This window comes from Xyrauchen texanus, chromosome 43 (assembly GCF_025860055.1).
Source record: "Xyrauchen texanus isolate HMW12.3.18 chromosome 43, RBS_HiC_50CHRs, whole genome shotgun sequence".
Classification (NCBI taxonomy): Eukaryota; Metazoa; Chordata; class Actinopteri; order Cypriniformes; family Catostomidae; genus Xyrauchen; species Xyrauchen texanus.
The window spans coordinates 18,304,560-18,331,512 of NC_068318.1; the positions used below are offsets into that span (position 1 = coordinate 18,304,560).

The 26,953-nt window shown below is 37.4% G+C and overlaps 1 protein-coding gene across 2 annotated transcripts in view; it reads right to left on the reverse strand.

Annotated features, from left to right (window-relative positions):
* The window catches only part of grik1a (glutamate receptor, ionotropic, kainate 1a), a 77,795-nt gene that overhangs the window by 43,680 nt on the left and 7,162 nt on the right, over nucleotides 1-26,953 (reverse strand). For both annotated transcript variants that reach the window (XM_052116165.1, XM_052116164.1), the window contains exons 2-7: nucleotides 11,559-11,726; nucleotides 10,770-11,027; nucleotides 5,911-6,092; nucleotides 4,318-4,371; nucleotides 3,619-3,792; nucleotides 2,435-2,578 (exon numbers count right to left, since the gene is read on the reverse strand). In XM_052116165.1, the coding sequence (XP_051972125.1) occupies nucleotides 2,435-2,578; nucleotides 3,619-3,792; nucleotides 4,318-4,371; nucleotides 5,911-6,092; nucleotides 10,770-11,027; nucleotides 11,559-11,726 (980 nt within the window). The remainder of the gene's footprint in view (nucleotides 1-2,434; nucleotides 2,579-3,618; nucleotides 3,793-4,317; nucleotides 4,372-5,910; nucleotides 6,093-10,769; nucleotides 11,028-11,558; nucleotides 11,727-26,953) is intronic.

A 26,953-nucleotide genomic window follows, 5' to 3' on the forward strand; every position in this document is an offset into this window, starting at 1 on the left:
TTTTACGAGTTTGCTGATGCTATTCACCTTATTTAGCCCCACCCCTTTTCCACGCTCCGCTCTTCCACATTTTGTCATCTAACTTCCTGTTTGCATTGAAGCTACTGAGAAGAGTCGATCAAAATGAATTACGTGTGGGAGCACAGAAAGAGTTTGTGTCAGTCTACAGCACCCCTTTAATACGTGAAAATGCTTGTGAGGTGTTTTGCGATCACTCTATATGTGTGTGTGTGTGTGTGTGTGTGTGTGTGTGTGTGTGTATAAAAATAGTTGCACCTATTCCCCCGTCCCGTTTTAACACTCAAAAAATTCTGCTCACCTTAACTATAACACGAAGGGGGAATGAAACAAGAAGATGGCCAGAGGTGTCTTGCAGAAATATTATAATGACATTGTGTTGTCTCTTGGACTTTCATGAGCACTGAGGCAAATACGTACGTCCACGGCGTGAAGGTAGGATCTAGTGAATAATGTATATGAATGAAGTACTCTTGTTTTAAAAACTCCCAGCTCTGCTTCCAGTTGTTATGACATCCCCTGAACACTTTAAAATCCTCATGGTAGCTTTTGAAAACTCTAAAACCTATAAATCCACTCTGCTAGCAAATTATATTTTGACATCTACACAATAGATTGCTATACAGAACCGCTAGACCGGAAGTTCCGAGACACAATTCACAAGATGGCTGCACTCCAGTTTCTCTTGCGCATAAGGTGAATATAAATTCCAGTCGTAAAATTGTCTGTGACTTCTCTTATTAAACAGCAATTTTATCAAAGTAAACTTCACACAAAGTTCACTCCAAAAGTATTGTTTAGTGTAAAACATATTAAAGATTACCGGACAGGCAGTTAATTAATTAAATGATGAGCTGTTTCCTCACAAAAGTGGTTTATTCAGCATTGTGAAGCGTCTCCTCCATAGACATCCATTAAAAAATAATGGCCAGTGTACCACCATAGAATGTCTATGGAACGGCCGCGTTACACTAATCTATGTTAACCTTGTAGGCTTCCCTATCAGAAGGGTTTTGGTTCATTCCCCCTACTACCCTCACAACACTGCTGATCACACCCATTTTAAGTGCATCATTTAAAAATATGGTGAGAGCTCAACTGTTTTGAAACAGAGGGGTGTTTTGACCCTTTAACAAAGGACTGTATTCTCTTTAATGTGACAGGGTGGACCAAGTTCATTGCCCAGTAAATGTGTGTTGATGCATTTTACTCTGTAACGTCACAAATTTGTGGAAGTAGAGAACAAGTAGTTTAGCAGATAATGGAGTAAGTCATGCGGAATGAACGTATTGTCGAGTTGAGCGCACATGAGCTGCAACACAAAGTCGTAATTATCAGTGGGACTTTCTGGGTGTGTCAATTTTAGAATCTTTGAAGAAACAGATTGAAATTGATCAAAATTAATTCTGTTCTTCATGTACTGTTAATGAAGAACAGCAATACATCTTTAGTCTACTAATTTAGTCCTTAGTCTACTATTGTAGTCGGTTTATGAAGAGATAGACCCCACTGACCATCATTCTCTGTGACAGCATGACACATTACATGTGTGATACGTTAATGATACATTATTAAATGGCAAACACATTTTTTGCTTTTCATTTCATTGCAGTTGGGCTTACAAAGCAATAAAAAAATTGCTCATTGTACCTGATTTTTAAGACCAAAATCAATTGAACTCACGTCACACCGTACTTATGACTTCCGAGGACCTGGACTTGAATAGCATTAGTGTCAATGCTCTGTTTGGTCTCAAAGTTGAGTATTTTTTCATAGTGCTTTGAACACTTTTATTTCAAAACATCAAGGAAAAAGTTATGCCTCATGATATGACTCCTTAAACAATGTGCACTGGAATGAATTGTAACATTTAAAAGTTACATTTAAAGGAGTAACTTAAAGGAGAAATAATATTTTCCTTGATCTTTTAATACGAGGTTGTACTTTAAAAACATATTGTAAGTTTCAGAACTCAAAACTTCTTCACTGCAAAAAGAGCATTTGTGTAAACCAAGCTGCCAAAATGACTAATTCTCTACTTCCTCCACTGACTTCGGCATCTGACCACCTCCAAAATAACACTTCAATGCCTACTTTATCTTATCACTTCCGGAGCCCCACCCAGTAGCGGTGAGCAGTGAGATGGCAATGAGAGAGCAGGTCAGTCAAGAGCAAAGAACCAAACATAACAGTGGGTGTTTACTGTCAGGTCTTAAAGGAGAAGCAGCACCAAAATCAAGCATTTGTGACAGAGGGTCAGAATGAGGGTGGAAAATAATCATGTTTTACAAATATATGACTGTTTGTTTATTTGTGCAAAAAACCTCAAGGAACATATTAAAATAATAAAAAAGGCTTTAAGTTTAATTAATGTTTTTAAGTTACACATTTGATTCATAAGGACATGTCTTCTCACCTCTTTAAACAAGTTCATGAAGCGTGGGCCATACCTCCAGGGTTTGTGTCTATGGCACTGCAGTGAGCTCACTGTCATTTGTGTGGCCCGCTGAGACGCCACTGCAATCATGAAAACTGCATCATACATGAGCGCAGCCTCCGTCTGTGGAAGAACACACCTCAAGATCACACAACAACACAACTCGTGCTCTAAATATAAGGGTTAGGATTCAAAGGATCACTTTAATGAAGTCCAAAAGTCTGAGACCACATTGAAAATCAGTTTTTTATAATCTATTTAAACACTATTGCTATTTTAACCAGCAAAAAAACAGGAAAGTTAATTATTTTGACAAATATAAAACAAAGAAAGTTTATAACATGAAAGGAAATATTCTCATATTTCTATGATTCTACACTATTTCTAGGTCACTAAATAAACGTAAGAAATGTTTTGACATTGATCATGTTAAATCCTCAAAAGGTCATATTTCCTTGCTTCCACTGAAGAACAAAAGATGCTTTTTGGAACATTCTCAACTCATGCTTTAAAACATGGATCATTAGGTTTTGTTCTTGCCAGCTCCATGCATGCTGCCATTAAAGCAAAAAAAATATTATTTACTTTTTTAATTCAACCTTTCACTTGATAAAAATGGTTATGGTGATAGTACAATTTGTTACAAATAAATAGTATTAAATATGATAAATGGTAGAAAAGCTGGTTTAAGACTTTTGGATCTTTTTGTTCACTGTATTTGACCCTGCATAATGGAATTATAGTTTAATATATATATATATATATATATATATATATTTTTTTTTAAACTGATCACAGGAAAAAAGCCCTTCCCGTTCCCCCTGCCACAAGCACCTTATGTTTCCCTGCGTGTTATTCAGTTATTTTGTGCTCGTATGTGACCTGGATGGAAAAATGTATTTGAATAAATCTCCTGATGCTTTCTGCTTTAAGCCTTTCATGCATGTCTAATGAGGTTGAGTGTACTTTGAGTAGCTATGGTGGCTTCTTGAGGATGAGTACAATTGTCAGTAGCGGTGTGACTTAATCTCAGTCATTTTAAATTTGTATGAAGGGCTTATCGGTAGAAGTTAAGGACTGGCTTGACTTCAGGTCTATATGTAAATGACCAATATGAGCAAAGTGACTGGCTCATTTCATTATGTCTGCAGATCAGTCCTCACAGTCATAATGCCGCTCATTAGTCCACTCTCCGGTCTGGCCGGGGACAGCTGACGCTCCATGGACCACTTCTGAATCACAGAAGACACATACGGATCATCTAGATTCAGCAGGCGGAAGGCTGTCATGTTGACTCCACTGTAGCGGTACGGCTCGAGATCCAAAGCAAACAGATCCTGTAAGGCAAGAAGAGTGTGTGCAGACTTAAAGTGATCATTCTCCCATAAATGGTGAGTAAATGAAAAATAAAAGTAGCAAATCAGAATGAAAGTCACAATTACAATTGAATACACCATGTGGATAATACATTGCAAAGGTGACAACAATGTCGACAGGTATGCAACTTCAAACCTGCAACAGGTTTTTCAGAATCTACTATTTATGCCTAAGGAGATGCCTGGGACATTATTTTGTCCTTTTGTCAAACAGACTTCGGCAAACATTCAAGTGCTGTTCGCCTATTTATATCAATTTTAAATACAGAGTGCCTTATTTCCAGGTATTGGGCCACTGTGGGCTTCTCAGCTTGAGGCTCTCTGGAAATCTAAGGCCCGGGGCATGACATCCTTTAACCAGGGCCATAATCCATCCTTGTATTGAAGTGAAGGAGTGAAATGATATTCGCCTGTACCTTTCACTGTGCGTCCGCCTATGAAAAAATGCTATTATGGAAAGTAAGCAGCAGGGAGCTTTTCACTTACCAAAGTTGTGAAGAAGAAATGGTAGTACTCTGTCATCATGCCCATCGACATCAACTACAGGGGGAAACACAACAAATCTTTTTTGGGAAGAATCCATCGAGAAAAGAAAGCTATGATAGGTTGAGTTTCAAATTGATGGTTTCAGGAATATTCAGAAATGACGGATGTCTGGCACAAATTATACACTTCTGCTTTAACGTACAGCTCGGCACCCCCTGCTGGGTCACAGCATGAAAAACCACTTCACTCCCATTATTCAATTCATATCAATCTGTGTGAAATAGTCTACGAGTTCACAGAAAGTTCAGTCTCTATAGAGCAGGTGCTGCTTGTGTACTGCTAGAATTGTCATAATACCCTGAATTGCAGCAAAGTGAACCAATACCATTAAAATGATGCTCAATGCCAATTTCAATACCACAGCAAAAGCAAAACTTATCTACAATTATGTATATAAAATACACACACACACACACACACACACACACACACACACACACACATACATATACAGCTCTGGAAAAAAATTAAGTGCAAAATTATCAGTTTCTCTGGATTGACTTTTTATAGGTATTGAATAAAATGAACATTTTAGTTTCATTCTATAAATTACGGACAACATTTCTCACAAATTCCAAATAGAAATATTGTCACTTAGAGCATTTATTTGCAGAAAATTACAACTGTTCAAAATAACAAAAAAGATTGTTTTCAGACCTCGAATAATGCAAAGAAAACAAGATCATATTCATTTTTAAACAACACAATACTAATGTTTAAACAGGAAGAGTTCCAAAATCAATATTTAGTGGAATAACCCTGATTTTCAATCACAAATTTCATCTACCAGTCTTTAACATTTAATTAACATTTCAATGCTATTAATGAATTTACCAATTTTACATTAAATTCTGACTTTTTGTCCAGCTTCATGTGAGTTCTAAACACTTGCTGGAATAGGGCAGAACCTTTGTTATGTGTCCGTCTTAGTCATTACACCGACACACACACCACAAACACACACAACAGCAAATTCATGCCAATGATCAAGTGATTGAGGAAGACCTGTTAACTGTATTTTTTTAGTACAAAATAAACACAGATGGGACTTGTGATAAAAATTATATATTTGCAGCCTTTTCAAGACTAAATTGTTTACGAATAAAGCATCTCAAGTCTTAACTACAGTATCAAACACATGATTCATGCCACTGATGAGGGACCACAGTGGCAGGCTAATAGTTTCTATCCTACGTTACTGTTTGCTAATAAAATTCTATTTTTTTTTTTCACTTTGAAACTTATGATATGCATTAATTCCATAGGTAACTAAATAATAAAATTGCTACAGTTAAAAAAAATTTAAGAATGGGTATATTTATGTGAGGATCATTATTCTCGATACAACAGGAATAATGGAAGAATAGATACTGTAGGATCAATCCGCACATCCCTACATGTCAGTACCAAATTAGGTAATATTTGCTCTACCGATACTGTTAAAAGACTTGTATTCTTGATTTAATTTAGAGCCAACTTAGTCTGAAATACTGGTAATGTTTGATATCTCATCTTTTTGACATCATACTCCACCTGACTGAGAAGCTCGGCGGCTACTTGGTAAGAGCAGTCGAAGATGATGTAAAACTCTTTTTCTTTCTTCATCTCCTTCAGCAGCGGGCGAGTATTGCTTCCTCCCGAAGGCAGCTGGCGAATACGAATCTTAAGGTTGTTTTTGGATGGAGCTTTAATCAGTTCCTGCATGCGCATTAATCCTATAAATGACACAACACAAAAGAGTAATCGAAAGTGGCCAGCATAGAGAGAGGAACAAACTCATCACTGGATGCACTTTTGATTTCCCCAGTGTGATAGTAGATATTTATGAGACCACAAATTGGGTCTTTATTTCCTTTTGTTCTTTTTAATCTAAAGACATTTCAGTCTACTGTGGCACAAAGTAATGCATAAACAGTAGTAGGTCATAATTACACCAAAAGGTCAAAAAGATATGGAAAAAGCGATAGCAAGGGCCTCTACTGAATCAAATCATTGTGCAATTGCATGAAACTGAGCTATACTCAGCTCTGTTGAATTCTTGCTGCTTTTTGCGTTGTCTCAATAGGGCAACTCTTATTGAACATGAGTGTCTTCCCGTCCCACCGTTGCTCAAAATCGCTATCAGTGTGAATGCACCGGTAGTCAACCAGTTATACTATACTTTGTATAAACCATATTGTGTGTTATGTTATTGATATTTTTGCTGGACCCAGTACTAACCAGTGCATAACATCAAGCATACAGCTACAGGTATGCAATCATGGAAATTATTTCCTTACATATGTGCATTAGGCCCTCAGGGGGCCACAATGAGGTCCTAGGGAGTACGCTGAAAATTTTAGGGGCAAAAGTTGATACAAGCTAACAAAATTAGGTATTATTACTTTATCATTCTGATTTCTAAGGACCAATCATGAGATTCATTGTTGTTTTATTCTAATGACAGACATAATTTTTACCAGTAAAAATAAAAAACAAATCTGCATGTAGTTACATAGGATATGAACAAGCATTTCTTATTAATTTCTAGAAGTTCATTCACTGGGTAATTCTCTGTAAAGTTTATTTGGAAACATATTTATAGTGAAAAGTGCTATACAAATAAATTTGAGTTCAAAATTTTCCTCTACATGTACATCTAACATTATAATTGGGTAAAAAAGGATTAACTTAAATAAAAATAAATAATTACAAAAAATGTTTTACTCTGCATTATGCAGATTAATTAATACAGCATATCATGCTTACTATTTTCCTCACACAATATAAATGGGTTTACATGCATGGAGATATATAGTCTTTATATTCAAGGACAGGGGTCCATCGCAAGTAGATCATCATATTTGGGATATTTGGAATTTAAAAGATTGAAAATCCCTGCATTAACTCAAATAAATGATTTCCTCTCCATGCAGCTACTTGGATAAACATCACATTTCTAATGCTGCTCAGCCCGAGCCTGGCATTGTATAGATTTGAATCTATAATCTTTGGATGTTATATCAGGCCATCACGCTGTGTAACCACACTGGCAATCTGGCAAATTCTAAAACCATCTTTAATAATAATCTCTCAAAACTCAAAGACATCCAAATTGGATGACAAAATAACAAAGCACATATTTCTTCGAATGTTTAGAAGCAAATACCTTATGCAGACCTTTAGGTGAAATTCAATAAAAGTATCCCCAGACTAATATTGGTGTATGAATTTCTTATGAGGCAGAGCTTGCGCATTCACTTTTAGTTCAATCTAAAATTACTAGAATAAAACATTTATCTCATGATAAAGGGGTAGTCTATAGCCTTGCCTACAAATGCCCAATAATACATCTAAAAACAGGCTTTGGCAACACAATTGAATGCTGTAATCACTGGAATGGTTGCATTTCTTTGATGCACAGTAACAGCAGGAGTTTGAAGCCACTTTACTGACAGGCAACACCGTTATCTGCCTTAATTTTTAGAATATAAACAAATAGAAATTTAAGTATAATTTGTGTTTCCAAACAGATGGGTAACAGTACTATGAGATGAAACAGGCTATTGTTGGTGACAACTGAGACAGTGTGATGTGTAATGTAAAGAGTGCACATACTAGGGAAAATTTGAGCTGGCATCTGTTTCCCTAGCTCCCTTAATGATTTCGATCCAAGCCACTGGCTATGAATCAGACAGACTAATAATTTCAAAGCTGGTCAATTTCATAAAAACCTTTTTTGCTGAAGCAATATTGGTCTAGTTAGAAATTTTTAAGTGAATGTGATATCAGCACACTGTTAGGCTAATTTCAAATCAGAGATATAAAAGCATTTGAAGGGTGATTTTTTCATCTCTTTGTACTTATGATTGTTGCTCACAAGCAAGAGCATGATGTTTGAAAAGTATGCCATTGGGGGACCAATGAAAGTGTGTTTTATGAACTATAGAATGTTGCCTTAAATTTGCATATAATGTAATTATCCATTATATTTTATGTGAAAAAAGATATGAAGTGATTCCCCACTTTTGCATGGCACACTAGGATATTTGTCCTAAACTGTGCTTGACAACCTGCCTTTTAGATTAGTCTAGCAGGAAATAATGCTGGTTGAGGCTTGATTTTTTTATCCATTGAGATCTGAGTGAATTGTGGATCGTAGGTCATGATAGAGCTGCTATTATAATATTAGAATCAGGAGAGGTTCTAGGATCAGTTGATATAACTGGAGCTTATCCCAGACCTGGATACGTATGGAGCCATCCTTTGATGGAATATCAGAATATAATACACTAAATAATAAAAGTATGTGGGGTGTCATTTTTTGACTGAAACTAAAAGGTAGCTTTTGTGTCAGCCTCAGAAATGCTCAAAGATCAGAAGTTGTGTTCTTTTAACACTATGTTCTTTAAAACGTGATTCAAATCTTTTTTTTTTATCCCTTTCAGCTTTCCATATTTTGATGTAAATTTGTGTACAATTTACCAATTTATAGCCTATTATAGATTTGTCTGTGTTTTAAGTTAGTTCAGAAGATAGCAGGATGTACAAAAGCTCCAACAGGCACTCTTCTTGCGTGCGAGCACATATGCATGAGTGATTGAAAGCAGCCACCAACAAGACAGAGCTTATATACTGAATTGAGTTAGTGTTTGGTGTATAATGTACTGTAAAGAGTTTCTGGTTTCATTAATTTATATATATATATATATATATATATATATATATATATATATATATATATATATATATATAGCAATATCACACAAGCAAGAGTGCGATATGGCCCTACATCAGCACTGCTGTGATTTGGCCGCTGGCCAAGTGCCGTAGGTAATCAGGTCATATGGCCATATAGCACAATTGGAAGTGTGCTATTGCTTATATACAACAGTTCAATGAACAATAATAAAAACAAAATTAGGAAAAACAGATTAGAGTCATAAAAACTCATTTGTGCATGGAACTACTATCTTACGCGACAGATCCGAATCTGCCGTTGCTGGTTCAAAGCAAATAATGCGTTCAAGTCTTTGTTAGTAATACAAAAATGTATTATCCCTTCAGAAATAGTATCACGGCTTGTGCTGTTTCTACCAAGTTATTGGATGAACAAGGATGAATGTGTGTGTGTGAGAGAGAGAGAGCGTGTGTGATCACCCACAATAAGAGATGCGGTCAGCTTTCTGAAGATCAGCATTCTCAGTGGAAAAATAGCCATCCAAGGGGGGTATTTCTCCCTATGTCATTCACTATAGAAACCGCAATCTTCTCCGCCATTTTGAACAGTAGTTCCTCTCCAATATGGAAACTCCAGTAAGAGGTAAATGCCTTGAGTTCTGTAATTAATCTGTTTGTTGTGTCTCTCAGCTGTGATGAGCCTTAATACTGAAGTTAGTTTAAAGTGGTTTAAAGCTATTTTCTAGCTTTAGTAGTGTACTAGTAATACAAGCGATCACGGAGCGTCGTTGTACGTAAACACTGCCTGACGCGGATTCACTTCAAGGCACCTAAATGGCTCATATTAAACACAAAATTATCTTTTGCCACCGCCTGCTGGCAACATATGTAATGTCAAAAAAAAGACAGCGCTCTCGACATGTGTGTAAGAGACAGTAACTCTTAACACATCTGCACTGCTCTTACACTTTAGTTTAGAACAGCACGGACACAAGCGGAGTGATACAAACAGTGAACCGTCCGAGTCCTGATGGTGTGAGTCCATCAGTGCTCATGGAATGTCTCTCGTCCAATCAGATTTGAGGGTCGGAACTAACTGTTGTATATATATATATTTTATACTGTATATTACATAATATTAAAATATATTTATATTTTAGTACCAACTTGAAACATTCAGGGCTTAAACCCTGGTAGCCCACCCCTAGCCCTGCCCATGGTAATTATTATTATTCCCTGCCAGTTATATCAGTAGAACAGGCACCTGAGTTTTTTTTTTTTTTTTTTTGGCTTTAAAATAACATGCACAGATGAATTGCAAGCAATAAGACCAGATAAATGTAATAAGAATGTAATAAGGGTAAATTATATATATATTCCTTAAAATATTATCCCTCCAAATGATGCATAGAGAGTATGTCCAACAATTTGCAGAATGCAACAGGGGATTAATGTTTTATTCAGTAAGCGTATTCATTTGTTTCAAATGTAATAGAATGCAAATGTATGCGGACATCGCTTACTCTCTCCAACCACAAAGCAATATCACCAAAAATGAGGATTTTAGTACAATGCAGTGGCCTGCAGTTTCACATTTTAAAGCATTGAAAAGCACAAAGGTATGCAGATCCCACTTAAAAAATCCTTTCAACAAAACCATGGCACATTGAGGTGCCCTTTAAAGATCCCTTTTGTGGAAAATCTCTCATTCCTAAATCATAACAGTCACTCACCTGTGCTATCCTCATAGACCACAGTGACACACTTCCATTTGTAGAAAATGACAATGTCCAGAATAGCCCTGCTTATGGAGGTGTACTCAGGGTAGAGGTTAATGTAGAAATTGTCTTTACTGTCCACAGATGGGTGTTTCCAGCGAGTCTGGATGTGCGGGACCTCCAGGGCATTGCAAATGGATTGGACGGCACTGACTGAAGAGCTGTGAGAGGGGCCAAAGACAGCTGCCACCCCTAGGGCCAACTGATCACATACTGAGAGAAAATGGAGAGATAAGAGACAGGGGAAGGAACACAGATGACATGAGAAAAGATATGGGAGAATGAAAGCATAGAACAAGCGGTATACATTAGAAAAGAAATGGAATACAGTTTTAATTAAAGGAGAAGTGTGCATTTTTTTTTTAATGAACACAGTGGCTATGTTTGTTTGAGCATCCCAACCAGCCCGACACAACAACTTCAGCCTCAAATTCTCATTCAAGATGAGAATTTGAGGTGGGACTATCTATTTATCAAAACAATGGAAGAAAGGGGAGAATTTAGCTGTTTGGAAAGCTGTTTGAACACTATTTTGCAGTTCCATCTGGTGACAATAGTGGTGCAAATATAACAAACTTCACCTTTAAATTACACTACACTGGTTTAAATAGCATTAGCAAACGGGTTTTACACACATGCTTACACATTTTAAAATGCATGAAGGCAATTAAAAAATGTAGGAAAAAAAATACAAATATATTCAATTCAATATTAAGAAAATGTGTTGTTTTTAAAAAGTCATACCTCTTCGGGATGCTTCAAAACTGTCAAAAAGGTTTACTCTCTGGATGTCGTAGGTCAGCGTGGTGTTTGGCATCAAGGTTCTATTTCGGTTGATACTAGTAACGGCAAATTTAAAGGCGAGTTCATCCATACTCACAGGTTCATTTTCCCTCGTTTCAAAGATGCCCCCTGCAACCAGAATAGAGAAAATAAGAAAAAAAGCAACAAGTAAGGATAAAACTTAAAATTCACAGTTTTATTTTTCTCACTTTAAGATGAATTGCTTAAATAATGTAAATGTACATTTAAAAAGCAGTGCCCAGTTAATGCAAAATAAAATTAAATGTATATGGTAATGCGTCTAGTTTTGCATAAACTTTGACGTAGCTATGCATAAAAACAATTGAAATCTAGTTCCACATTATTTAAAAACATTCAAAAACACTACTGCCAAGATCATGCAGAATACAAACAATATATTATGCAAGCAGATGCTAAAGCATAATTAAAGAGCTAAATCATGCTTCTATTAAAAATATTTAGAGCCATTTGATCGGCCCAAAACCTATTTAGACAGGTTAGACTACTTTTCTCAAAAGTTATTCATCCCGTTTACATCCTAGTAAGACAGTCACAAGAGCACCAGAAGTACATACTCTGAAACTGAGGTTTAACATGCACCACCACAAATTAAAGAGTTGAATGTTTCAATAGTGCTAAAATAGAATATTACCCCAAATATTAAACCAAATATATCATACAGATGAGCTGAAACTTGATGCAAATGTATTTAAGCTTATTTTCCTTTTCATGTTTGTGTCAAATAATCACATTGGCTGGAATCACCCAAGGTCTGCTCTAAAAACTATGCTTACAAACACTACATTTTATGAATGAATCTCCTTAGTAACAAAAAATATGCAGTTTGATACATGATTATCACACCACAGCAGAACACAGTGGCTGTTACTTATTTCTCTTAAATAATTTACACTACCATTATACAGTATGATGCCTCTAAATGTCAGTACCAAGTATGTATCGCTAAACAGGTTACACCATGTTATTCAGATATTCTCATTACATTTAGAAAATCTGAAAATGGCAAATCATGCAGATTTACAAGCGTAAAATGAAATTTGACTAATTGGCTTACACTGCGTTTGACCTTTAACATGCTATTTTTAAATCACTTCCCTTGCTGGCAGAGAAGTTCTTACAATTACACAAAGTTGATCTAGATTCATTGCCCAGCAGACAACAGCAGTTCTATTCACACTGATCACATGCAAATCAGACAGTAATCAAGATCAAAACAGACTGATGGCATGCATTCAAATATTTATGATCAAAACATCAGGCTTTGTTACTTGAACATGCCAATCAAGACTCGGTGGAATTCAGTAAGCACAAATTGCACCCGCTGATAGGGCTGTTTTTTTGCGCGAGTTGTTAAAGTGACCAATTCACTACAGAAATTCAAATCAGGTACCAGTGTAAACACTGCAAAAACTATAGTGCTGAGGGAAATCTGCACCCTGCAATTACCAGTCTTGCAGGTCGTTAATGGAAAAAGTTATCTCGACTACAATGGACTCCAATGGTCGAATCACTCTTCTTCATGATTTGATGAATTACTACTGCTATAATCCAGAAAATGTATAGAAACATCTCTTTTTAATAAAATTCAGCGCTGTATACTGTGCCAAAATGGCTCACAAACCGTTTGTGAATTCACCCCTTAATTTTACACAGTATGGTATGAACTCTACATTGCATAAATGCTATATATGCCTGAAATTATGCATGAGCATCTGTCACCAAGCACATTGTCATACCTTATTACTACTTATTTAGAATGCAGATTCTGGGACAACTAACCTGCAAATACAATGAAGATCGGCAAGATTCATCTGAAGGACATCCACTTGAAATTTGCCTCTATTCATAGACTGCCAACAGACAGGCCTCAACAGGAAATAATGGGCCATTAATTCACTAATAAGCAACTAACCTCTAACAGTGAAAGTGACAGATTGGGTCTTTAATGAAAAGACTGTGAATGAGGATAAGATTAAATAAATGGTGATGTTAAATTATCTGAGATGAGTTCTGATTTGAAGCTCAGTAAAACCAAGTTTCTGTGGTTTGTTTTAGGCTTTCTGAAAGCTGAATTGGAAAGAGGAGGTCTTGAAGCAAAACCAAAAAGTCGAGCTGTGGATAACAGTGTCTGATGTTCAGATAGTCCTCTCGTGGAGCGCGGGGACAGAGAGCTCCACACAGAGGAATAGTTTCGGTCTGTGAAAAGCTGATTGCTTTCATATAGAGCGATATGGCCAGACTGGGTCCGATTGAGGGCTAGAGATGAGAATGAAGCCTGAAGCTTTTCTAGACATGACAGATGCACTAACATGAAGAAGAGCTGATAACGTTAAGTATGGCAGCAAACAATTCTCTGTTAGTTTTTGAGGAAGTGTCCGGTCTACCCTTGTGCTGTTTATTTATTGTGACATAATAAATACTTTAAATCCAATTGACTGTTGTGGCAGGGCGGAGGGCGGGGCCAGGCAGTGATTCCGCACACCCGGACCCTAATTAGGCTGATTAAGCCAGAGAGGTATAAAGGCGACCGGAGACAGCAGTGCAACAGAGAGAGAGAGTTACGGGCAGTAAATAATATTTTAATAATAAACTTAAGCAAAAGACAAACACACACAGTTGTCCGGCAGCTGCCCATAACTCTCTCTCTGTTGCACTGCCGTCTCCAGTCACCTTTATCCCTCTTGGGCTTAATCAGACTAATTAGGGGCCAGGTGTGCAGAATCACGGCTCGGCCCCGCCCTCCGCCCTGCCACAACTGTAATTAAATGATTAATTCACCCAAAACTTACAATTGTGTTAGAATATGGAACAGACCAAAAGTTTAATTGTCACTCAAAAAAAAAAACACTTTACGATTTCACTGTCCTTTATGATTGTTGTTTGTCAGACTGTACAATATGATCAACACACTTTAAAAAAAATTATAGTGTTGATAGGGTGTGTGGCAGGGCGGAGGGCGGGGCCGGGTCGTGATCCTACACACCCGGTCCCGTATTAGGCTAATTATGCCTCCGTGAGGTTTAAAGGTCGACTGCAGAGGGCTGTGCGGGAGAGAGAGATCGTTAGCGGACATGTCCGTCATGTGTGTTTGTGTTGTCTTTTAAGTTTTCCATTAAACTATGATTTATATCGTCAAGCCGGTTCTCGCCTCCTCCTTTCCATTGAATACGTTACAGGGTGTTTTATCTTACCCGACCACTGTGGGAGCAGTCACAGCACAACTATGATGCAAGATTTCAGACACTGCCACATGTCAAACATTCAAAGACTGTCCATTTTGTCCGATGACAAAGAAATCTATTACAATCCCAGAAATTTGTCTCAGAAGGCAAAATTGTACAGTGTGAACCTAGCTTAATGCAAATGCCAGTGTAGTCTTTAGAACAAAACAGATTTACAGTTTGTCTTTAAAACAAGCATGAGAAACAGAGGTGAAAATAAGCAGATAAAGTGGCACACAAAGACACATGTTGTGTATGTACGTGCATCTTTTTGGCACCATGATGGTTACTTGAGCATGTATAATGCTTTATTTCTATTCATTGGAAAATGGTTATCTAGGGAGGTCCCAAGCCTATGCAGTTCACCTCTGAGACCACGACTTTAATTAATTCTTATTCCCCCGTGATGTTTGTGTCATTCCAGGCATTTTGTACTAGCAGTAAACATCTGGAGCTCATAAAGTCAGCAACACTCTTTCATAAACTAGATTTTTTAATCTTTAGAAGAAAATGTGAGAAGTGCTTGTCCATGCATAACTAGCCGCCATGATGCTAGGTTTGTTGTGGGTGGTTGTCCAGGCATTGCTATGCGGTTGCTAAGGTGTTCTGAGTGGTTTTTAGCTAATTGCTGTGCGGTTGCTAGTTGCTTCCTTACTGTCAGTCAAAATTACCCACTCTTAAGTAAATTATATTCTTGGGTCCCTCCTTCAAATAAGAATCATATGCGAGTCTGAAACCAGACCAATGCTGAGGGGGTGCTGGGAAAACACGGACCTCAGTAAATGTGCCCAATGTGAAAAACACCTACAACATTTTTTCCCCCGCCTGTTTTATTGGCCGCCAAGGGAAAATCTTTTGTTTGATTATTCAAAAAAATAACAGAGCCACAACTTTCTTTTACAAGCTGCTCTATTTGAGTGTGATTTGAGATCATTCATCCCACAAGCGGTGTGGGACAATTTACACACCAAAGTTTCATATCTAGGGTTCAAAACGATCAAATGATAAAATTCGACATGTTGCTTTCAAAAGTTCCTGTAAAAAATTACTGACAAGTGCTGTCAGACATTTTTGCATCAATTCAAACTTGATCACTACCTCCCCATTTTCCTCTAGTGCTACTGATATTGTGTTGCACGAGCAAATTTAGAGTCAGAATAAACAATGGTGAGCGATTCACTTTCACTCTAAAATAAACATTTTACTCCACTGACGTTTATGTTTAGGTTTGGGTATATGGTTAATAAAATATGCATTCCTGCTGAATAGATTACATCTTTTACAACTAAAATTACAACTCACCATTGCCGCCACTCTGTGGAAATTTCACCCAAAAACTGAAGCTCTCATGTGTCAAACATTCAACAACGTGCCCATACATTTAACAAAATGTTTCAGCTTCAGAAGCAAAACTTTTGACCTAAGCTGCATCCGAAAATCATGTATTGTAAGAGTATGTACTGCATTTTCTCTGCTGGAAAATAAGTACATTCTTTAGGTAGGCATTTGAGCAGTATGAATTCATTTCGGACATACAGCATCTGGGAAAGTGGGCCTTGCCTCTGTGACCCAAACATATGACGTAATAACAACTGCGAACTGCTAACTTTTTTTTAAACAAGCACCATTTAGGCACAAGGAACAACTTTCTTGGTATACATAAAGTAGCACTTTTGGGGCTTTTCCACTGCACGGTACAACTCCACTCCACTCGCTATTTTTAATGTTAGCTACAACGATAGCAGTATAATTTGTTCACGCGACTTTCAAATTTTAAAAAGAAATGGCTGTGTGCAAAAACACGCCGTGATCATTAAACGAGGTGCAGACATTCCTCTCATTAGCGACGAATGAAATGAAAAAGTCTTTCAGGAAGTGTTTCAGCCGTTGGCCACACAGCTGAGACACAGCTACCACCGGCCCTACCAACAGTGTATGGAAAAGTAAAAAAAAAAACACTTAAAAATGACAACAGAACCATCAAGGAAAAGTGGAAGTGGTTCGACCAAATGGACGCTATCTATACCGGCGAGCAATGGGAGGGAGAGTGCCCTGGACTCAGCCACAGCTGGAGTCCACGATGGAGGATGGTACGTTAACACTATAGTCTGCTTGAAAGCTTAACAGCTACTATAAAGCTGGCTTCTAAAACAACCAGGCCAATTTAACGGTTAACCTAGTCTAAAATCACCATGCAACAACTGCTTTATGCAGCACAATGAGCTAATAGCTAACAGCTAGCAGTTGTGTTATTGTTTATTGTTTTGTGTTGCGTTTAAGATGATGTCGCGGCGCAACTATGATGATCAGCCTATAATCCCACCCACATTGAGGCGGCACAAAACAGCTGTGGAAAAGTGCCATTACAGTATACAGTATAAGAGAACTCCCGGTTCACTTTTAAGGTTGCAACTCCACCAGCAGAGAATATTCTCAGGGAATGGTTAATGTATACAGTTTATGAAAGTTTAATGTGGAACATGTCTTACTTTATCCGTCTCCCAGAATCAAGGTCGGTGACAGGTGACATAAATAGTATGCAAAGCCTCTTCGTCTTTGATCAACAGACAGTTCAAAGAGGCCCTACCCTAGCACTAGCATGAACAATAAGGGACAGTGATGTTTTAGGAGAAAACGAAGACTTTGGGCACAAATTATGGACTACAAAAATGGACCTGCTTCAGACAACTACATACCATAGAGTTCACATAAAACCATACAGTATAGGCAGTTTAAAAGGGCAACTTTGGAAGGTCTAGTTTGAGTGTCAACAATCTGTTTTGTTTAACATAAAAATTCTGCACATAGTACAAGTGAAGTAATTTAGCAGTTTTTACATTCAAACTGATGTAAATTAGCTGAATTATAGGTAATTGCCTCCATTCCATGATTGTGCATTTGAATACATTGTATTTTTTCTTTTTAGCTCCCAAGGTGAGCTAAAGTGGTCTTTCACTCTCCTTCTTTCTCACCATTTAATTCATTAAAGTGGTCTTTCACTCTCCTTCTTTCTCACCATTTAATTCATTCTCACGTTCCCCAGGAACTGAGCTAATAGTGATAAAGGAATGAGTAGGCCTTTTATTCCGAACGTGGTGGCTTTCTGAAGAAAACAAAAGACATTTTTAGATAACAGCTGTAATTTCTACTCTTCTGAAGCCTGTGTGCTATTACAGTCAATTTCTACATTACTTAACTCTTCAACTTTTTACCAAAATTAACATCTCAAAGATGTTTTGGAAGTTATGTCTCATTACAGAGAGGCAAGTTCAATACAGCTTTGCATTGATGCTGGTCATGAAGTGTCTACATTATTTTGAATGATCAGCTCAATGAACTTTACACTGATTACACTGTGGAATATGACATCAATGACAATGGAACTGAAAGTGACACAAAGTTATTTGGTGCAGAGTTACCAGGTGATAGGGCAGCTAAAGTCATGTTTGGAAATAAGCAGTAGTTCTTAACTGGTGGGTCATGACCCAAACAGTTCTGACTGGGTTGTGGACGGCAGGGATCAAATAATGCTAAATGCAAATAATAAAATGCAACTAACCATTATCATGCATAATTAGATAGTAAAATGATAAGCTGTTCAGCCATGACATCAATTTGTAGGCAAACCCAGAAGGCTACTTCGCCATGGGTTACCGCAGGAATTTCCAATAGGTTTGTAGAATAGTGAATTTGGAATTAAGATCTGTGGTGAAAATTATTTGAAGAAACTGTAAGAAAATTGTTGCAGAACATAAATTACACACAGCCATATCTCAGCATGTTGCTTACATCTCAGTAAATAAGGACTTTAAAAGTCATCCATTTTGTAAAGCACAAACATCATATGCAGATGGTAGTTGTAGTCCCTAATTAGCATTGTGATAGCAACATGCACTCTTAAAAGACACAGTGGCTTTAAAAAAGAAATTGAGATTTGACAGTGTAATTTGTTTTCTAGAACAAAATGTGAAAGTGTCTTTAAGTAATTTTAACCACAGGCCTAATTTTAATTATAAATCAAAACTGCATTATGAAAAACCCATACGAAATTCCTAAAGTGAACCCATGGCTCAAAAATGCTAATTGGCTTTTGTGTTTGTGGACTACAACCTGAACAGCTCTATATGCTTATCAACATTTAAAAGTCAGGAGGAAACTTTTGTTTTTGATGTCAAAAGCCACATACACAAACAAACTCTATTTCAGCACCCATTTAAGCCTTGTCCACACTAATTTGCATTTGAAAACACATCTTTATCCTCTCTGTTTTGGCCTTCCATCCACACCGAGATGGCTTTTTTCTCCACGAAAACTGAGCTTTTTGAAAACACACTCCGAAGTCGCTACATTTGAAAACGCCGTTTTCCTGTTGTGTGGACTCTGAAAAAGGATATATCTGAAATGATGATGTATTTGTTATGTAACGCAGTCATCTGATCTATCCAACCAAAACAATCAAGATGGCGGCCCGTGTTATAGCGGCGCTGTTGTACTTGATACTCACTTTGATAGCATTGTTAAAAAATAAATGTTACTTTGTACAACCATCACATTGCGTTCCTTCAAAGGCGATGGGAAGTTTACTCGGAATTGGTGTCCGGCGACGGAATGCGTGGACAATTGCGTTTCAGATGTAGATGCAACAGGGATTTTCCACATGAGCAGTAACACAATTTAAGCATTTTCATACGTTTCGGTGTGGACGAGCAACTTTTGCAAAACGTTTGAAACCGCGAGTGTGGACGGAGAGCGTTTTGAAATGAAAGCGCTGTTTTGGTCCGAATGATGTACACTCACATTTTTCATTTATATAAAAAAAGTGTTTTATTCTACATTGTGCGGGTCACCCCCTTCAATGTGTTTTGCTATGTTGAAATCACATGACACACTGCGTTTCACTAAACGAATAACATTCCTTTATCCCTCCCCTCGGCTGATTAGCCTGATTGGGGCTGGGCATGCATAGTCACGGCCCGGCCCCACCCTCCTCCTCGTCAAAGACATAAAAAAACTGTAATTAATTACAATTAACTGCAAAAAAATTATGCGATTAATCGTGATTAAAATGACTAGTTTATATGCAGCAGGATAAACTTGATTTGTGCCGTCCACAATGTATTTTGTGCAATTAATTATTTGTTACAGAACCATTAAAATTAAATGGCAATTTAGAAACCAAAAACTAAAACTACTTAAAAAGACTGTATATCATAGAAGTATATATACTTCTGTTTGTGCATTTACTGTCTCATGTTAATAATGAAGCAAAACCATTAGAAAAAGTGTACCTAGCCTTATAACCATGAAGGCTCACACATTTTCTGCTGTTTTCAGTCAGGTATTTTCGGATGAAAAAAAGTATTGTTTGTATCATTACAGAAATATTGCATATCTGACAGCTCTAACTCTACAGTTAACAACATTTAGGGCTTGTCGTTGTCATCTCGATGATGACAGAATACTCTGGCTCAATGATCAAGAGCAAGAAACATTATAGCAAGAACACACTGAATGCTGGCAATCTTAGGATGGCTTTGTTTAAAATAAACATCCAGGCAAAAAAACAAACATCCAAAATAAAAATCCAGCATTATTCTTATCATCTTGGTAAAAGAACCAACATAACAGTTATAAAAAGCAAATATTAGCAAAAGCAAAGGGGGAAAGACAACTTATAAATATAATGCACTTTTGAATGATCACAATCCATTTTTAATGTTGATGATGAAAATGTTCCATTTGCTTTCACTCAATTGAGTAAGAAGATTATGATCAATCAAGGCAAGTTATAGTTCAGTTACTCGGTTACATTGATATCGTTCATTTTATTTGTAATGATGGGATAATGTACAGTGTGACGAGGAGGAGGGCATGGCCGGGCCATGATGGAGCACAGCCAGCGCTGAATCAGCTGATCAGCGGGAGAGGGAGATAAAGGGGGCAGCCGGAGATGCCGGTTCGAGAGAGAGAAACGCATGTGGCCGCGATGCATGTTTGTTTATGTTGGTTTTAAGTTAACTTTGACATTAAAACTTTATGTTTACTGTTCAGCCAGTTCCCACCTCTTCCTTGCCCCTCATTTATGTGCTAGTGTTGCCGAATCCCAGGAGGGAGGAGGGATACACTATTGCGGAGTCCTCGCCTCTGCCATCTGCCAGGGGACAGAAGGGTCGCTGCCGGCCGCTGAGAGCCGGATCAGGCTGGGGTAGAGTGTGACGAGGAGGAGGGTGTGGCCATGATGGAGCATGGTTCAGCTGGTTCCTGCCTCCTCCTTGCCGGTCCTTAATGTGTTACATACAGTCAACCGGTCGTTATCACAAAATGAAGTGGAGAGGTCTAGTATCAGCCTAAAGGGGTTTATTTTTGACAATTGCTAATTACATGCTACCTACCAAATAAAAAAATAAATGGACGTTAAATATTGATGTGTTAAAATCAAGTTATTAAGTGAGAAGAAATCACAGAGTCTAGAAACAGCTCAATTCCATCTAATAAAATACTGATTGAGTTGAAATTATTTTATTTGCTTGTAGAGATCGCAGAGTGATACAAGAAGTAGGAAAGATGATTCACAATCCTCAGGTAGTCCCCGGATGTGGGGTTATTATTCAGAAATATCAAACACCAAGATGGTGCAATGATCAAACAGAATAGAGTATTCCAGACAGCCATGTAATAAGCAACACTAGCTTAAGAGTGATGCTGTACTGAATATCAGTGCGGCTGTGACTCGGTTGTAGTTTGTAAACTGAGATTTAGCACATCAGCATGTGATGTTGATTTTATACGACAGTTCTATATGGTAGAATTTAATGGAATATTCCGTGTTTAATACAAGTCAAGCTCAATCGACAGGATTTGTGGCATACTGATGATAAAAATATATTTTGCCTCATAACTATTTTTTTTTAAAAAACAAAGAAAAAACAAAAGAAAAATCTGAGGCACTTAGATTGGATGTGAATGGGCCAATTATTGATGGGTTATAAGGCAGAAATGTAATGCTTATAATAATAAAAAAAGCACTTATATTAATTCTTCTAAAACTAGTGTATTATTTGTGCTGTAAAGTTGTTTAAATCATAATTTTTACAGTCTTTTAAGGGTTTACGCAACAATTTTAAAATTGTCTAAAGCTTTCCACAGAAAAGGTTAGTAAGTGATTTTATCACACTAAAGTCATATTAAAATGCATATAGTTTACGTCTTGTGGCTATACTTTTGAAACAGTTTCTATTTTAATGTTTACGGATTGGTCCCATTCACTTCCATTGTAAGTGCCTCACTTTAACCCAGATTTGTGCTTTTATTTAGAGATGTCAAAATATTTTTTTTTATGGTAAATAACGTTGTTACAAATGCTGTCAATTGATCTTAACTCGTATGAAACCCAGAATATTCCTTTAAAATTGAAGACAACTTCTTATATTTTAGAACAAATATGACCAGTTATTTTGTCTACTTTTTCTTCACTAATGAAACTAGTTACAAATGAAGCCAAAACAGGACCAACTGCTGTGTCTCGTGAAGCAACGTTGCAAATGCAGAAAAGGTGTTTCAACCAGTGAAGCGTTCCAAATGATACTACACTAAATTTCAGCACTCTTGGAATTACACATGACCAATCAGATTACAGGAATAGAACTAACTTCTATAAAATACTTTCAGGTAATTATAAACACTCAGGGCGCAAAATCAAATATGTACATCTGCCAGACAAACATTTCTTAATTGATCATTATAATCTGTAACATAAACACATAACAAACAAAAGCATGTACACACACACACACAAACTAGCACATAAGAGTTTGTGCCAGCGAAGCTACTGAATACTGAGGAAATCTCGGGCACTCTTTCTCTTTGTCTCTGTCCATTCAACAGCTCAGTCTCTGTGATGTATTCCACACACTTCTCATAAAGACACCGCAATGATTTCTGCAAACACACATATGCCAAATGCATCATCACAGAAAAACCTTCTCTCTCATTCAAATTCATGAAATCTTGTTCAAACACATCCCTTCTGACAAACACAAGAAAACACAAAGGGGATAGAGTCAGCATGAATACCAATGCTCTTGACTTTTTTCCAGAGAGAAAATAGAGAGAGAGAGAGAGAGAGAGACATTAGGTGTTCTCCACTCTCTCTCTCTGTCACTGTGATAGAACCCTTAGATTTTCTCATGGGAATCATTCTAAATGCTTGAATTTATTCATTGTTATTTAATGTTCAATCTACAAAAGGCTCAATAAAAGTATGTTCTGAAATAAATTTCAAGGAAAATAAAAAATAAAATCGCTGTTTGAAAACTTTGTCATGTCATTAGTAATTTGATGAATACTTCACACACGTGCTGGCAGTTTAAACAGATGTACAGGGGGTGGTCATGTGACGCCATGCGAGTGTGAATGGCAAGCTCTGCACACTTTGGTAGTTTGAACACTTTTAATGATATAAACCAGTGAGATTTGATACACTCTGTTCCATAACTGTTCTAGGAGGACAATATGTCAAAGAATTCAAAATCTTTGGGCTCTGGAGACATTAAAAGAAACTTACGTGCTCAAGCTGACGACCCGTTGGAGTCAACTTAATCGGGGAAGTGTGGGAAATGCTGCGAGATGCTGAACATGTCGGCAATGCTGATGAAGCTTGTTGCTGACTTGGAGGATCTTGCTGTGATAAGTCAATCGATCACTGCCATGGAGGCGAAGTTCACTGAGGTGGTTACAAGAGTGGGGGTCGAGAAACGGATCGATTGCCTGGAGTCATCGGAGAGGGAATTATCTGCTAGCAACCAAGGTGGATTTGGAGTTTGTCTGGGAGCAGTTGGAGGACAGGGAGAACCATAGCTGGCGGAATAATGTACGTATCATTGGAATTCCTGAGGTCGAAGAGGGACAGGATATGGTGAAATTCCTGGATGGGCTCCTTCTGCATCTGCTCGACATAGCAGGCCATAAGCTGGAAATTTCACAGGGTTCCTGCTCGGCGTTCTGCGAGTAACACACCTTCAGGAATGTTTTATGGATGAATCTACATGATCTCTGTGTTTATTCCAGCTATTGGCTGGAGTTTGTTTTATGGATTATCTTTTGCTGTGTAATTCTGGTTTACAAAATTTGTATAGAAACACCAGACTTGAGCAATCTGATGGCAAAGTTGTCACGGGGGTTCTCATAGGCGTGCATTGGAATGTTTGAGTTTAGAGGGTCGGACGCCAGTTGGCGCTGTCGTGTGCCGGGTTAATGTACATGTTTTTCTTTTTTCTGTTTGTTTGGTTCTGGGGGATCTTCGGGTTTTGATTGTTGCACTAATCTTCTAATGTGGTCTTTATAATCTTGTTTTTGACACTCAATCTATTTTTCTTATATGTCAAATGTTAATATGAGTGGATTGTCTCTCTCCACGTGAAATGTGAATGGGTTGGGGGACCCCATTAAAAGAAGGGAGGTTATTTCTCTTCTTAAGCTTAAGAAATATGATATAGTGTTTCTTTAAGAAACGCATCATTCTCTGCAGGAAGCTGAAAAATTTGGGAGGATATGGGGTGGGCTTTTAGTTTTCTTTAGTGCTGGCTCGAGCAAGAGCTGGGGAGTCATTACACTGATAAGTAAACATCTACAATTCAAATGTCTCAAACAGATTAAAGGTCAATTCGGAAGATTCATTATTGTTTGAGCTGAAATTCAGGAGCAAAGTCTTTTTTTTGGCTAATAATTATACACCTAACATTGATGATCAGGGCTTTTTTATAGATCTTGAAGAGATGTTGCAAGCCACCTGCACCCCTGATGATATAATATTGGGAGGAGAATTTAATATTTTGATGGACCATAGTGAAGCAAAAGCATGCAAGCTCCCTCGAGCAACATTGATGCTTCACAGGATGTGTAAACATCTTGGTCTTACAGATATTTGGAGACTTTTGAATCCATCTGCGAGGGACTATACATTTTTTTCATCAGTCCATAACATTTCCTCTAGAATAGATTTTTTTTTATATCCAAATAAAAAATTGCTGATTGTTCAATTGGAAACATTTTAGTCTCAGCCCTGGTGTGTTTAGAGGTGTTGCCACATATGGAGAAAAGGAAATCATATAATTGGCACTGTATCCCTTTTGCAAAATCCTGAATTCCATTAAAATATTGTCCAGAATTTACGATATCTCTTATACATATAGATCAGGTGGTGTTTATTAGGGGGCTAACTCTTCTGATAACAATAGGCATTTCATTAATGTCATGTGGGCAGTGGCAAACAATCATACTCCAGCAGCTGCCATCTTGCTTGATGCCAAAAAGGCATTTGATATGGTAGAATGGGATAACCTTTTTAGGATTTTGTAAATGTTCAGGACTAATTTTATTTGGTGGATTAAGTTACTTTATAGACACCAGGTAGCAGCAGTTCAAATTAATTGATTAATTTCAGATTATTTTGTTCTGGATAGGGGCACCCAGCCGGGTTGCCCTCTTTCCCCAAAATTGTTCTGTCTTGCCCTGGAACCATTAGCAGCCACAATAAGAAAGGAGGATGATATTACATTGGTGATGGGAAGTGTTGCGCATAAGCTTTTGCTTTATGCAGATTATATTTTATTATGTGTCTCTGACCCAACTATGCCTTGCCTCCACAGAATTATTAATTCCTTTTCTAAGTTATCAGGATACAGAGTGAATTGGTCTAAATCCAAAGCTTTGGCTCTGACAGTGTTCTGCCTGGTAATAGCTTTTCAGCTAGGTGCCTTCCAGTGGCCCAAACAGGGCATTAAGTATTTGGGCATATTATTCCCAGCAAATTGATTTAGATCATTTTGACAATTTAATATAAAGGTTTTCGAGTGATGTAAGCAGGTGGGCTTCATTACATTTATCTATGACTGTTAAGGTTAATGGTATTAAAATGTCTTGTATTCCAAATTCAACTACCTGATATGATCTATCCCTATAGATGACCCCCTATTTTATTTCAAGCAATTTGATAGCATAGGAATGTCTTTCATTTGGAATGGTAAACGTCCCAGATTACACTTCAATAAATTACATAGGGTGACTGACAAAGGTGGGCTAGGCCTACCCAACATTTAGTTTTATTATTATGTATTTGGTCTCAGACATTTGGCACATTGGTCCACATAAGAGAGCTCCTACATGGTTTTGTATTGAACAGGAAGTTCTTGCCCCTATTCTGGCATTGCAAAGCCTTTCTATCAAACTAACTGGAGAAGTTAAGTTCCACCCCGTTATCTCGCATTTGCATGTGATATGGACAAGTGTCCAGAGTATTTAATTCAGATATTTATTTAAATGTTGCTTTGAGCATATGGCTGGACCCCAAATCATGTATTAATAAGTCCCCTTTCTGCTGGACAGAGTGGATTGTGAATACGCTCGGTGACCTATATGAGAGTGGAGTGTTAAGATCCTTTGAAATATGGTTCAACATTTTGGGATTCACAGGTCTCTACATTTTAGGTATTTACAGCTGCGCCACCTGCTTTGTACTATTTTTGGGAGTAGCATACACACACCTAGAGTGGCAGATACTCTGGGAGTGGTGATTACTGGTTTTGGAAAAGGTCATGAGGCATCATTACACACTGCTAATTGAGAGTCTGCAGGACAGATCTTCGGAATCTCTCAAGAGTTTATGGGAGAAAGATTTAAACTTGGTATTAGATGGAGTGTGGGCTAGGATTCTAAAAAATATCAAGTCTACATCTAGAGATGCAAGGGTGTGCCTTATGCAATTTAAAATTTTACATTGAGTCTATTGGACCCCCTCTATATTGTTGTAACGTTGCTGCAGATGAGATGATGTGATGTGATGAAAGCAAGTGCAGTTTATTTCCACAAAGTGAAATCCAAAAACCGTTAATCCAAACGTGAAAAAAAATTAAACATGAACTAAAAAAACAAAACAATACCTGACAAGAGACAATGGCAAACATGAGGCTTAAATACATGGACAAGGGTAACAAGACAAACAAGTTAACCAATGACAAGACAGAACTGATAACAAGGTAACTAGACAATTAACCAATGAAAACAAGACACATGAAATGTAGGGAAACATGAAATCAC